This window comes from Siniperca chuatsi, linkage group LG10 (assembly GCF_020085105.1).
Source record: "Siniperca chuatsi isolate FFG_IHB_CAS linkage group LG10, ASM2008510v1, whole genome shotgun sequence".
NCBI classification, from domain to species: Eukaryota; Metazoa; Chordata; class Actinopteri; order Centrarchiformes; family Sinipercidae; genus Siniperca; species Siniperca chuatsi.
Window position 1 is genome coordinate 30,398,240 of NC_058051.1, and position 15,000 is coordinate 30,413,239.

Sequence of the window (15,000 nt, forward strand, 5' to 3'; positions counted from 1 at the left end):
ATCCTAAGTCACTGGGCTAAGTAGGCTACTGACAGGCCGATAACGGGGCTAATGACAGAGCAGAGTTTCATCATCATCACTACCCCAATAATCAGACCGAGCTGCCACTGCATGCTTCAGTGTGACATGCCGTTTTCTATTTGCGCTAACCGGCCCTCACGCTAACCTTGTAGTCACGTCAGATAAACAGCCTAAAGAACGGCCTTGTTCTAGCCGTTGGTTACCAGATGAAACCGGACACAAACAGCGTACAGCTCCTTTTAAATGAGCTGAATGGATTGTGTTTGTGATAATATTGGATTGATGTGAATGTGACTGCCAGCGATGGTGCATTTGCCGCCATTCTGCCTACAGTTTGTTGACGTCGCTAGCTGACATTCACGATATCTCCGACCCGGACTTACAAGTCGGAGGCTAAAGTGAACGGTTTTTTCCAACTGGGGGATCTCCGTCAAAGACCACAACTGGTTGTACTTACACAGGGGAATTTTGTCCTCGCTGCTTGGCCATATTAACTGTAATAAACGGACACTTGGACCAGGTTGACTCTTGTCTCCACTTGTGTTTGTGAATTTCGTGGACAGAATCTATATCAGTTTTTACACCCTGTCCTGCGGAGACAATACATCATTTCAAATGCATTTTTATAGTTTTTAAAAATATGGACTATGAAATGTCAGATCATTTAGAAAAACGTCCATCGCAAGTTGCCACAGTTTAGTGGGGGTGTCTTTAAATTGTTAGAAACCCAAAGATTTATACAATGATCCTCACTTTGGAGAAGCAAATGAGGCGATAAATCACACAGCCTGTTTCAACACAGAACAAGCTACAAACTTCCAACTAATAAGCCATCAATCACCCAACAAAACGCTGCAATAATACCACACAAACACAAGGAAATGAAAAGGAGACTGAATATACAGTTTCACTCCGGCCAGCTCTCTGTCTGCCAAAAGCCTCAGCGGCCTAGCCAAACGCCTTCTGCCAAATGCTAATTTAGCTTAGCTGAGTTTATCTTCCCTGGCAGCCCGCTGTCCCACATACCTGAATAGAAAGAATGAGTAGCTCACCTGTGCTAAACATGACTCAGCACCTCACTGCCAGGGTCAACGAACTCCAGCTGAGGGCATCTACACTTTGAACCACTGCCTGTTTTATTATTATTATCATCATCAGACGTGAAATGATTATGTAATCAGTATATCACGTGTATAACCCCATTTAAAAACTTTGAACCTAATGACACATTTCTTATTGTGTAACTACAGACTTTAAGTTTGGAGTCTCAGACGGCTTTTAGATGGAAAATACTGTGTTTGTCGTCTACACCAGGCTCGGCACAGAAAATAATGGGGAGCGACGATAATAATAAACATCCAAAATGAAGTGAATAAAGCTACCAAAAACCTCACAAGGAATGATAAGAGTTATAGTTCCAGCATGTAATGCCCCTAAAAGCACAAACTGTGTTTTACACTTCTGTTTGTCTACAGATTAAACAAATAAGATATGACGTGTTAGTTAGTTCAGAGTGTTGGTAGGTGTATTTTTGAACATTTAAAGAGTTTCCCCTCTGGGGTCAATAAAGTATTTCTGATTCTGATTTATTTACCATTGTCACTCCCTTTACTCCTCTGTAGGCAACACAGACCTGAGACTGACATCCACCTTCTCATCTCACTGAGACAGAAAGCAAAAGTGTATTTCTCAAAATGCTGAACTATTCCTTTAAAGCAGTGACGCAACAGTATTCAATGAGAACCCGTACTGGACTAAATTCAAGAGAAAGAGAGAGAGCGAGCCCAGTCAGCCCTTGTTTGACTCAGAGCCTCGATAATCTTGTTTTTTTGTTATTTCCTTTTCATAACTGTCATTCAAATAATGGAGGCACTTTAAAATAAATACAGCACTGTGATCGTTGAGCGTAGGAGCAGTTACACGACACTGATCACCACTGGCGAAGTGAAATCCTGGTCAGGACCACCTGACACGGGTCAACAGAGAGACCACTGATTCCTGTTCACTACATGTTCTCAGTGATCTGAAAGCAGAAACTGTTGAAAGAGGAAACTGAAAATATATATAGACCACCATGTTTAACCACAGTGTGTTAATTCTGTGAACCGTAACTCTTTACCATATCTGAAACTTCCTGTGGCGGCCAAGAGTGACTGAACTTCTGCTGAATCAGCCAGTTTCACTCTGCAGAACGGACTGATATCCATCTGTAAACTGAATCTCACACACCTGCCAATCCAAACACACATCATTCACTTCCTTCAAGGACCAGTGTAGCTAGTTATTCTTACTCTTTCTCACCCCGACCTGGAAAACACGACAGCCAATTCTTTTTGTTACAGTGTACCGCGCTCCTGCTCCTTATTCTGAGTTTTTATCTGAATTCTCAGAGCTTTTATAAAGTTTAGTCCTCTGCAGATAACTGCCGGACTTTTTGGGGAAGACCTGGTCTGATTAGGAGAGACGGCATTCATCCCACTTTGGATGGAGCAGCGCTCATATCCAGAAATCTGGCCGAGTTTATTAGTGGACCTAAACCGTGACAACTCAGACTTCAGACCAGGAGGCAGAGTCCTTCTCTGCGCTTCCATTAGAGCAGTTTCCCAACCAAAACTCCTCAGTGACGGTGTCTGCCCCCCGACCACTTAAATTAATAAAATCTAAAGTTAACAGAAGAGGAGTTAAATAAATAAAAACCTAAACAAAAACGCTGAAATAGCATAACAAAACAGGAGAATTAAATGTGGACTCTTAAACATCACATCTGTCATCTGAAGCTGAACTAGTGAACAATTTTAATATCAGAGTATCATATCGACTTATTCTGTCTTACTGAAACCTGGCTGGGTCATGAAGAAGAATATGTTAGCCTAAATGAATCCACTCCGCCCAGTCATATTAATACTTATATACCTCGAGCCATCTTCGACTCAAGCCTGTTAATCAGCCCTAAACCTAAACTAAATTATAACTCATTCGAAAGCCTTGTTCTTAGTCTTTCACACCCAACCTGGAAAACACGACAGCCAGTTCTCTTTGTTACAGTGTACCTGGTCCTTATTCTGAGAGTTTATCTGAATTCTCAGAGTTTTTATCAAGTTTAGTCCTTAAAACAGATAATTATTGTAGGTGATTGCAATATTCATGTGGACGTTGAAAATGATAGCCTTAGTACTGCGTTTATCTCCTTATTAGAGTGTACATGAAGCCACTCACTGTTTGAACCACACCCTCGACCTTGTTCTGGTATACGGCATTGAAATTGAACATTTAATAGTCTTTCCACAGAATCCTTCTTTATCGGACCATTATTTAACAACCTTTGAACTGCTATTACTGGACTGCACGCCATTAGGCAATCAGTCTTACTCTAGATGTCTATCTGATATTGCTGTGGCAAGATTCAAGGAAGCGATCCTATCTGCATTTAATTCAGTGTTATGTCTCAATATAACAGAGGACTCCTATGCTCTGCAGGCTCACTGCGAACGACACTCGATTCTATCGCCCCTCTAAAAAAGATGATAATAAAACAAAGAAGGTTAGCTCCGTGGTATAACCCCCAAACCCTGCAAATTAAAGCAGAAATCACGAAAACTTGAAAGGAAATGGAGTTCCAACAAGCTGGAAGATTCTCATTTAGTCTGGCAAGATAGTCTTAAAACATATAGGAAGGCCCTCCGTAATGCCAGAGCAGCTTACTACTCATCAGTAATAGAGGGAAATAAGAACAACCCCATGTATTCCTATAGCCCTCAGTGGGAACGACTTCATGAACACTCCTGTAACCCACGAGGACGTGTAGAAGCTCATTAAGGAAAAAACCCCTGGAACATTTTCAGAGGCTCATAGAAACCCTGCAAGGACCTTTGGAAACCCTTCAAGGACCACTGTAACCACTTCCATCCCATGGAACATCCTCAAGGAAGTCTAGTGACTCTTCCAGGTCCCCTGGAACCCCGTAAAAAAGACACCTGGAACATCTTCCAGGACTTCTGGAATCTTCTCAAGGACCTCTTCTGTCTGGCAGATAGGAGTGTCCACATACTTTTGGCCATATAGTGTATGAACAAGCAAGAGGGATGCCGAACACAGGAGAGGAGGAGCAGAGAGGAGAGGAGGAGGAGGGAGGAGAGGAGAGGAGAGGAAGAGAGGGGAGGAGAGGAGGAGGAGGAGAGAGGAGGAGGAGAGAGGAGAGGAGGAGGAGGAGGAGGAGGAGAGAGGAGGAGGAGAGAGGAGGAGAGGAGAGGAGAGGAAGAGAGGGGAGGAGGAGAGAGGAGGAGCAGGAGGAGAGGAGAGGAGGAGAGAGGAGGAGGAGGAGGAGAGAGGAGGAGGAGAGAGGAGGAGAGGAGAGAGAGAGAGGGGGAGGAGGAGGAGGAGGAGGAGAGAGGAGGAGAGGAGAGGAGAGAGAGGAGAGGAGAGGAGAGGAGAGAGGGGAGGAGAGGAGGAGGAGGAGAGAGAGGAGAGAGAGGAGGAGGAGAGGAGGAGAGAGAGAGGAGGAGGAGGAGGAGGAGGAGGAGGAGAGAGGAGGAGAGAGAGGAGGAGGAGAGAGGAGAGGAGAGAGGAGAGGAGGAGAGGAGAGGAGAGGAGGAGGAGAGGAGAGGAGAGGAGGAGGAGGGAGGAGAGAGGAGGAGAGGAGGAGAGGAGAGGAGAGGAGAGGAGAGGGAGGAGGAGGAGGAGGAGGAGGAGGAGAGGAGGAGGAGGAGGAGGAGGAGAGGAGAGGAGAGGAGGAGGAGGAGGAGGAGGAGGAGGAGAGGAGGAGGAGAGAGAGGAGAGAGAGGAGGAGGAGAGAGAGGAGAGGAGGAGGAGAGGAGGAGGAGGAGAGAGGAGAGGAGGAGGAGGAGGAGAGAGGAGGAGATGAGGAGAGGAGGAGAGAGAGGAGGAGAGAGGAGGAGAGGGGAGGAGAGGAGGAGGAGAGAGGAGGAGGTCTGCCAACAGGATTAAAGGATTACAGGCGACTCCTGTTAATCTCTCGTCCACGTGGTGAGAGGGATGATGATGTCACACTTGGCAGCCAGTCATCACACACACACCTTTGACCCCTGACCCCGAGCAAAGGTTCATTACCATGGAGACCTGAACCGACCAATGAGAGAGCCTGCCTGACAGCCGAGAAACACCTGATCAGCTCCGATCAGATCAATCAGGCCGTTTAACTGCAGAACTGATCGATACTGTGGTAACTGGGAGAAAAGGCAACTAAAATGAAAATAATTTTAGGGATCCCTGGAACTCTCTCATGGAGCCTTACAAACTCTCCAAGGACCCTGTCCTTTTTTCAAGGACCATCAGAACCTCTAATCAATCAGGACCATTGTAACATTTCCAGGACCACTGGAATTCCCTCCAGGACCACTGTAACCTTCTCAATGATCCTTGGAACCTCATAAAAAGGACACCTGGGTCATATTCCAGGACTTCTAGAAGCTTCTTCAAAGACCCATGGAAGCTGTTCAAGGACTCCTGGAACCCCCTCAAGAATCATGGTAACCTCATCCATCCACCAGAACATCCTCAAAGCCCCCTGGAACCTTCTCAAGGTTGTTTTTGCATAATTTATATCACCAGGCCTCACCTGAACCCTGATCCTGAACCCTGATCCTGAACCATAAAACCAAGTCTCAACCCTGAAACAACCTCGTGAAGACGAGAGGACAAAATGTCCTCGCTAAAACTCAAGCCGGTCCTCACAAAGATAGAAGCACAGTGTGGCTGCCCGAGGACAGCGCTGATCTCTGAAAGATGAAGTGGAGTGTGTGTGTGTGTGTGTGTGTGTGTGTGTGTGTGTGTGTCCTTGGTAGGGTGACTGCAGTAGTAACACACACACACACACACTGCAGGATAATAAATCTGAGAGAGTGTGGAGAGGAGGGGGGACAGAGGAGAAGGACAGGACAAAGACAGGACGGACTGTGGACGGACGAGCTGCAGAAACACGTTTAAAGATGTTTGTTTAGGTGAAAAAATAAATATCTGCTGATAAATCTTTATTGGTAATAATAGTGTAATGTGATCTGGAAGCGATCAGCGGGGATGGAGGATAAACAAGCCTCTGCACTCAGGCTCGAGTTAACCGTGTGTTCGGCGTGTCGTCCGACCGCGTGTGACGAGTTTCCGGTTGGTCTGAACGTCCACACTGCAGGGGGCGGAGAGGAAAGTGTTCGTGCTTTCATACATGTTGTTGTTGTTGTTGTTGTTCTTATTTCACACTTGCTTTGGCGACGTCTGTTTCCCCGCCAATAAAGGCACCGCCACACAGCTGACCAATCACAGCGTGAAGTGGGTGTGATGTCACAGAGTCTGTTTCAGGAAGTTACAGAACTGTATGCTGGCGCCTTTAGGCTCAGCAGCGCGTTAAGCTAGATGCTAACATCAGCACGTTAGCATGACGGTGTTATAATGTTCACCGTCTTAGCTTAGCGTGTTAGCATGCTAACATTAGCTAGTTAACAGTAAACACAGAGTGCAGCTGAGGCTGATGGGAGCGTCAGCAGCTCTGCAGGTGTTCGGTCAGAAACCAAAGTGTCGGACGCGTTAACATGTCGACCTGATGGTGGCGCTAGATGGAAAGTCAGAGGATCAGCAGAGTTATTACAGTTCATCCTGAGGGGAGCATGAACGATGAAGCACGTCTCATCAGCAGCTGCTGAGACGCTTCGGTCTGGACAAAGCGGAGGACGGACTGAACGATGTTGCCATGGAGACGCGCAGCTAAAAAACAAACAGAACGGTCCTTTAAAGAGAGACTTTGGCTTCGGTGCTCGTTTGATAAATCAGGTGCGAAGCAGCAGAATGGGAGCGAAGGTCGTGACCTTTACAGACAGAGTCAGTTACCAGACAATCAGTGTGTCTCTGTAATGTGAGAACTGAACCTTTTCTCTTAATTCTCTGTGATTTAACACGAGTCTGACCTTCTCCTCCTCCTCCTCCTCCTCCTCCTCCTCCTCCTCTCTGTGTGTGAACATCCAGACCTTTCCCATCTCCCCTGTCCAGCTGAAACTGGCCGACTGTGTGAGCGAGACCTTTTCAGGTGAGAGGAGACATCTCTCTCAATCTTTCTCTCTCTGCAGTTTGTCTCCTCTCATCAATAGTTTTCCCAAAACCATTTCCACTTTTTTTTTTTACAACTAATCAATTAGTTTTTTAGTCTATAAAATGGCAGAAAATAGTGACAAATACCATCACAATTTCCCAGAGTCCAGAGTGACGTCTTCACGTGTCTCGTTCTGTCCGACCAACAGTCCAAAGAGATTCAGTTTACTGAGATATAAAACAGAGAAAAGCAGAAAATCCTCACATTGGAGAAGCAGACACAAGCAAATGTTTAGCATTTTTGTTTGATTAGTCAATTAGTCTAATCAATTAATCTAATCCATTAACCGACAAATCATACACAATTTATCAAACAGAAATGCCTTCTATCTGATTAATCAGCTAATCGTTCCAGAAACATTCTTTTGTCAGATTCAAACTAGAGCTGAAACAATTCGTCGATTCATCGTTTAGTTGATCAAAGGAAAAGTAAGCAGCAACTATTGATTATATATATTATATATATATTGATAATCGATTCATCGTTGAAGATTTTCAAGTAGAAACATGTTGTGGTTCTAAACTGTGAAGATTTTCTCTGTTTGATGTCTTTGTAAACTGAATATCTGAAGACGCTTTAGCTTTTCTTTCTTTGCTTGTTTCCTGTTATAATGTTGATACCTGTGACACTGTGATTACTGTGATAATGTGATAATATACCTGTGATAATATGACACCTGTGATAATGTTATAATATAATACCTGTGATAACATGACACCTGTGATAATGTTATAATATGATACCTGTGATAATGTGATAATATGATACCTGTGATAATATGACACCTGTGATAATGTTATAATATGATACCTGTGATAATATGATACCTGTGATAACGTTATAATATGATACCTGTGATAATGTGATAATATGATACCTGTGATAATATAATACCTGTGATAATATGATACCTGTGATAATGTAATACCTGTGATAATATGGTACCTGTGATAATGTTATAATATGATACCTGTGATAATATGATACCTGTGATAACGTTATAATATGATACCTGTGATAACGTTATAATATGATACCTGTGATAATGTGATAATATGATACATGTGATAATGTGATAATATGATACCTGTGATAATATGATACCTGTTATAACATGACACCTGTGATAATGTTATAATATGATACCTGTGATAATGTGATAATATGATACCTGTGATAATATAATACCTGTGATAATATGATACCTGTGATAATGTAATACCTGTGATAATATGGTACCTGTGATAATGTTATAATATGATACCTGTGATAATATGATACCTGTGATAATATGATACCTGTGATAATGTTATAATATGATACCTGTGATAATGTTATAATATGATACCTGTGATAATATAATACCTGTGATAATGTAATACCTGTGATAATATGGTACCTGTGATAATGTTATAATATGATACCTGTGATAATATGATACCTGTGATAATATGATACCTGTGATAATGTTATAATATGATACTTGTGATAATGTTATAATATGATACCTGTGATAATATGATACTTGTGATAATGTTATAATATGATACCTGCGATAATATAATACCTGTGATAATATGATACCTGTGATAATGTTATAATATGATACTTGTGATAATGTTATAATATGATACCTGTGATAATATGATACCTGTGACAGCTGTGATACCTGTGATAATATGATACCTGTGATAATGTTATAATATGATACCTGTGATAATATGATACCTGTGATAATATGATACCTGTTATAATATGATACCTGTGATAATGTTATAATATGATACCTGTGATAATATAATACCTGTGATAATATGATACCTGTGATAATGTAATACCTGTGATAATATGGTACCTGTGATAATGTTATAATATGATACCTGTGATAATATGATACCTGTGATAATATGATACCTGTGATAATGTTATAATATGATACCTGTGATAATGTTATAATATGATACCTGCGATAATATAATACCTGTGATAATATGATACCTGTGATAATGTTATAATATGATACTTGTGATAATGTTATAATATGATACCTGTGATAATATGATACCTGTGACAGCTGTGATACCTCTTCACACCTCTTAAAAATATTCAAATGAAATAATCTGAGAGGGGAAAATGACTCTTTGGTGAAACTGCTCACAAGTTACTGACTTGTTAAAGAGGTCGGGACTCACTGGAGGAAACAACTGACGCTGTGTCAGTAAAGTGAGATTAATTATTTTGCATCATCACTAGTTATCACAATCACATAGTTTATCAAACAAAAATGCCTTCTATCTGATTAATCAGCTAATCGTTCCAGAAACATTCTTTTGTCAGATTCAAACTAGAGCTGAAACAATTCGTCGATTCATCGTTTAGTTGATCAAAGGAAAAGTAATCAGCAACTATTGATATTGATAATCGATTCATCGTTGAAGATTTTCAAGTAGAAACATGTTGTGGTTCTAAACTGTGAAGATTTTCTCTGTTTGATGTCTTTGTAAACTGAATATCTGAAGACGCTTTGGCTTTTCTTTCTTTGCTTGTTTCCTGTTATAATGTTGATACCTGTGACACTGTGATTACTGTGATAATGTGATAATACGATACCTGTAATAATATGACACCTGTGATAATGTTATAATATGATACCTGTGATAATGTTATAATATGATACCTGTGATAATGTTATAATATGATACCTGTGATAATATGATACCTGTGATAATGTTATAATATAATACCTGTGATAATATACCTGTGATAATGTTATAATATAATACCTGTGATAATGTTATAATATGATACCTGTGATAATGTTATAATATGATACCTGTAATAATATGATACTTGTGATACCTGTGATACCTGTGATAATGTTATAATATGATACCTGTGATAATGTTATAATATGATACTTGTGATAATGTTATAATATGATACCTGTGATAATATGATACCTGTGACAGCTGTGATACCTCTTCACACCTCTTAAAAATATTCAAATGAAATAATCTGAGAGGGGAAAATGACTCTTTGGTGAAACTGCTCACAAGTTACTTACTTGTTAAAGAGGTTCGGGACTCACTGGAGGAAACAACTGACGCTGTGTCAGTAAAGTGAGATTAATTTTTCTGCATCATCACTGACAGCTGTACATAAATAAATAATAAAATGGCGGACAGTAAATGTACTGCACTTTACCGTACAAACTGTATATAAACGGAGTGATTTCAGACACTTTATCTAAGTATCGTATTAAGAATCACATGTTGGAATCAGGTCCCATCCCTTAGTTATGCTGCTATAGGCCTAAACTGCTGGGAGACTTCCCATGATGCACCTCTCTCCTCTCTCCTCCTCTCCATCTGTATGCATTTTTATCCCATTACTGCATGTTACTAACTCGACATCTTCTCTCTCCCGTAGTTTTGTGCTTTCTCGTCTCCTCTCTCCTTCTGTTGCTTTCAGCAGGTATTTCTGCCTCCGGACCTGCAGAGTCTGGATCGGTGATTGTGGGCCGCCTGCTGCCCCTGTGTTCCTGCTCGACAACTGCTGCTACAGTTGTTGTTAGTCGTATTACTATTATTATCATTATTACTATTATTGTTTTATAAATATTACCACTACCATTATATTATTATTATTTTAAAACTCTGTGGAATTTGCATTGTGCTTCTGTTTGCTCGCTTTCCTCCTGAATACTGTTTAGTTTAGACCACATGTGACTGAGCTCACAGTGAGAGAATGATCCACCACCACACAGAAAACAGGTTTAATGATAAAACTGCAGTTAAATGTTAAAAAACTTTCCTCTGTTAAATATTCACACGTGTGTGTTTTGATATGACAAAGTCCTGTATCATTACTCCTGAGGCAAATTTTGTGATTTGTAATATTAGTTTGTATAAATAAAACTGACTTGACTGAAAACATTTCTTTGTAATAACGCTTTAATGCATACTTGATGTGTTTCCTGTGGTTTGATACCTTTTTATTCGTCTCTGCTTTTAACTTTTTACTCTCATGTGTGATCAATGAGCTGCTCTGTGACACAAAATATTCCTACAATAAAGGTAAGATTGGAATTAGAAAATCTGAACTAAAAGATTTAAAAAATACTGCTTTGGTCTAAATTTAGTATAAGCTGTTGGATATACAGAGGGTTAATACAGGATGGGTTTTATTTTTAAAGAATGGGGATGAAAATATTATATATAATAAGTAATGTTAGATGGGGTGAATTTAGAAATAGGAGATAAAACGTATGGCTTCAGTTAAGACATAGTACAACCTGTGCCAATTGGAGTTGGGTATACAGGGGGTGGAAGGTAAAAAATAACATACTGTAGGGAAGAGCTGGTTAGTAAAAAAAGGATATAGGACAGGGTAAAGGACAAGGTATAGGACAGGGTTTGGGATAGGGTATGGGATAGGGTATGGGACAGGGTATAGGACAGGGTATAGGACAGGGTATGGGACAGGATATAGGACAGGGTATGGGACAGGGTATAGGACAGGGTATAGGACAGGACAGGATATAGGACAGGGTATGGGACAGGGTATAGGACAGGGTATAGGACAGGGTATAGGACAGGGTATGGACATACGCGCGGGGCTGGTGGGTAAAAACAAAGATATAGGATGGGGCTAGTGGATATTAATGGATATAGGGGTGGGTGGATAGAGAATGCGGCTGGTAGCAGGACAGGACTGATCGGTAAAACGATGAGGCTGAGAGATAAAAAAGGTACATTAGGGTGTGTCAGGTAGCTAAAGACATTCATAGGAATGTGTCAGACTGTGAGTCATGTTAGTAAAACTCATTCAACTACAGAGAGGAGATAACACACACACACAGTTCGTATATTTAGGTCTGTATATATAGTGAAACACATGAGTGCAGGTAACAGTATCTCGAACCCCGTGAGGTTCTAGTCTCGTGTGTCGTCAGGATCAGGGTTTAACAAACAGCTGCCATTATTCCAGCTTGGGAGCGTTCACAAGTAAATCAAAGATGAAAGAAGAATTCCCGATATTCCCGAGTTTGCTCGTGATAACGGTCTGAACAATACGACTGCATTATTATTACCTGATCGGGTTCAGGATCGATGGGGAAACACACTGCGACATAACGCCGCTTTGGCTCTCTATGAGAAAACACACGTAGCTAATGGACACAGGCTGGCTAGGCGAGGGGGCGGGGCTTCAACTAGGAAAGGGGCGGGGCTTGACCTGTCTATATGTTGCCTAGGTGTGTGTGTGTGTGGTGTGTGTTGTGCCTCACCTCCTCCATTCTTGTAGCACAGGTAGGGGAACCTCCACACGTTGCCGAGCCCGACAGCGAAGCCCACGCAGGACATGATGAAGTCCATCTGCCGCGTCCACGTCTCCCGTTCCTGGTAAGCTGGCCCCGCCCCCGTCACCACGCCCACTTTCTTGTCCGGTCCGGCACAAGCACCGCCCACCACGACGCCGCCGCCGGACCCCGCCACCGCTGCCGTCAGCGGGACGAGGCTGCCGTTAGCGGCCGCGGGGGGGTAACCACCGCCGCCGTTAGTCAGGAGGAGGGGGTTCTTCTTGGTCTCCTCCAGGAGGACCAGAGAGCAGGAGGAGGCTGGCAGGGCCTGCTTCTCCATCACTCACAGTCCACAAACCAGTCAGGAACCAGTTAAAAAAAAAAAGTCAGGAACCAGTCAGTCAGGGGTCAAAATGTCAGTCCACGTCTCACTCTGGGTTCCCTGTAATTCCTGCAGGTTTTTGTCCCGTTTCTCTTGTTTCTGTCCCCTAAAATCTGGTCTTACCCCACAGTTACTTCTCAGTTTCCCCCAAACCAGTAAAAAAAAACCAGTCAGTAAAGTAGCAGTCCGCACTGGTTGCAGTAGTAATTTCAGTCTCCCTTTTTGTTTTAATTTTGCAGTTTTTAGTTCCTGTAAAGGCTGAAGTCTCTTCTTCTTCGCTTCCTCTGAGTGTCCCAAAACCAGTCAGATCGGCCTACCAGTTCAAAACCAGCAACAAACCACTCAGTAAAGCAGCAGCCAGCACTAGTTGCAGAAGTAATTTCAGTCTCCTCCCTTTAATTTGGCAACTTTTTTTGTCCTTTTAGGAGCTCTGTTTTCTCTATGCCCACCTAGAGTCCCAACAAGCAGTGGATACCAGTTAAAAACCAGTAACAAACCAGTCAGAGATGGAGTCAGCTCTGGTTGTAATAGTAACCTCAGTCTTATCTTTACCCTTTAATCTTGCAGCTTTTTATGTCTTTAAAGACTCAGTTTTATCTTATTTTAGTCCTAAAATCTGCCTTGTGTTCTCCTCCTCTCAGAGGTCCAACAACCAGCTACAAACCAGTCAGAAACAGAGGAGTCAGTCAGTCCAGCTCCGTCCCGCACAGTCCGCTTCAGACCACCTTATGTCTCCGTCTTTCTTCTGGTTCAGTAATAATAATTCTGATTATTCTCCTTCTCAGCGAGCTGCGGGTGGATGGTGGATCACATCAGCCGGAGCCGGATGATCCAGAATCTGTTGTTTTATTTATTGATCCAGTTTTATCCGGACGAATTCATTTAAGATTTAATGTGTAAAAAAAAAAAAAAGCAGGACACGAATTCAAAATGTCTAGTAATAATCTGGAGACATTTCTCTCTCGGATCGAAAATAAGAGAAAATTACAAACTAAAAAATGTGAAAATAAAAAAGAAAGGGAATTACACCGACAACCGGACAGCGACCTTCAAAAACAATCCACGAAACACTTGAATGTGAGTCTGAAGAATCGCATGGGAACAGAGAGTCACGGAGGAGACGGCGGCCTGCTGGGAGACAGAGAGGACGGAGGGGACGGAGGGGACGGCACCGGCAGAGGGATCCGAGCAGCGCGCAGCTTCAGTCCCGGCGGCGGGCGGGCGGGCGGTGCAGTGTGTGGAGGAATTGTTACAGCTCCATCCGACGAGGAGAAGAGGCTGACAGAAATGTCCGAACGGACCTGAACGAGTCCCGGTCCTCTCAGCTGTCAAATGTCCCGTTAGAGACGCTCCGAGCTCTTTAAAGTCCTCCTGCTGTCCGTCCGTCCGTCCGTCTGTCCGCCCGGCGGCTTTTAAAGGAGAGGCGGCTGATGGGGCGACGTCACGCACACGGCCACGCCCCCCCCCCCTCTCTGTGGACGTCATCAGGATCACTCCTCCCTCTCTCTACCTCCATGACCCCCTCCTCCCTTTGTTTCTTCTCTATATCTCTGACGTCACAGGGGTCCCCCCCACACACACACACACCCACGCATGCGCACACACGCGCTCACACACACACACACACACACAGTCCTGTTTCCATCACTTAAGAGGAAACTACAATGACTCACATTCATTTCCTGAAGACTTACCCTAACCTTAGCCTAACCTTACCCTAACCTTACCCTAACCTTAGCCTAACCTTACCCTAACCTTAGCCTAACCTTAGCCTAACCTTAGCCTAACCTTACCCTAACCTTAGCCTAACCTTAACCTAACCAATAGTAGTGCACATGCCGTAACTTCGTCTTGTAGCGCCACAGGAAGTCCTTCCTGCCTGTGGCCATCAGACTCTTTAACTCCTCCCTCTAAGTGTCAGTCTGTATGACCCGAAGTCACTAAACTGGAAACTGATCATTAACATCTCTGCAATACTTGAGATAATTGTGCAATATTCTCTGTTTTCAGTTTAATTTATTGATATTTATTCATACTGCTGTGCTCCGTCTCATTATAAATAAGCTGCACTTGACAGTTCATGCACTCTTACTTTATACCGTGTTATCATCAACCGGTAAACCCACTTGGTACTTAATTTATTATCTGACCTATATTACAGTGTATTGTATTTTTTTGCTTAGTGCTTCTATTCCTGTTTCCCCT

At 42.7% G+C, this 15,000-nt stretch overlaps 1 protein-coding gene across 1 annotated transcript in view; it reads right to left on the reverse strand.

The window, feature by feature from the left end:
- Positions 1-14,199, reverse strand: part of slc6a8 (solute carrier family 6 member 8) — a 69,244-nt gene extending 55,045 nt beyond the window's left edge. Inside the window, exon 1 of the mRNA XM_044210255.1 lies at positions 12,402-14,199. Within this exon, the coding sequence (XP_044066190.1) occupies positions 12,402-12,753 (352 nt within the window). The 5' untranslated portion in view covers positions 12,754-14,199. The remainder of the gene's footprint in view (positions 1-12,401) is intronic.
- Positions 14,200-15,000: the final 801 nt, after the last annotated feature.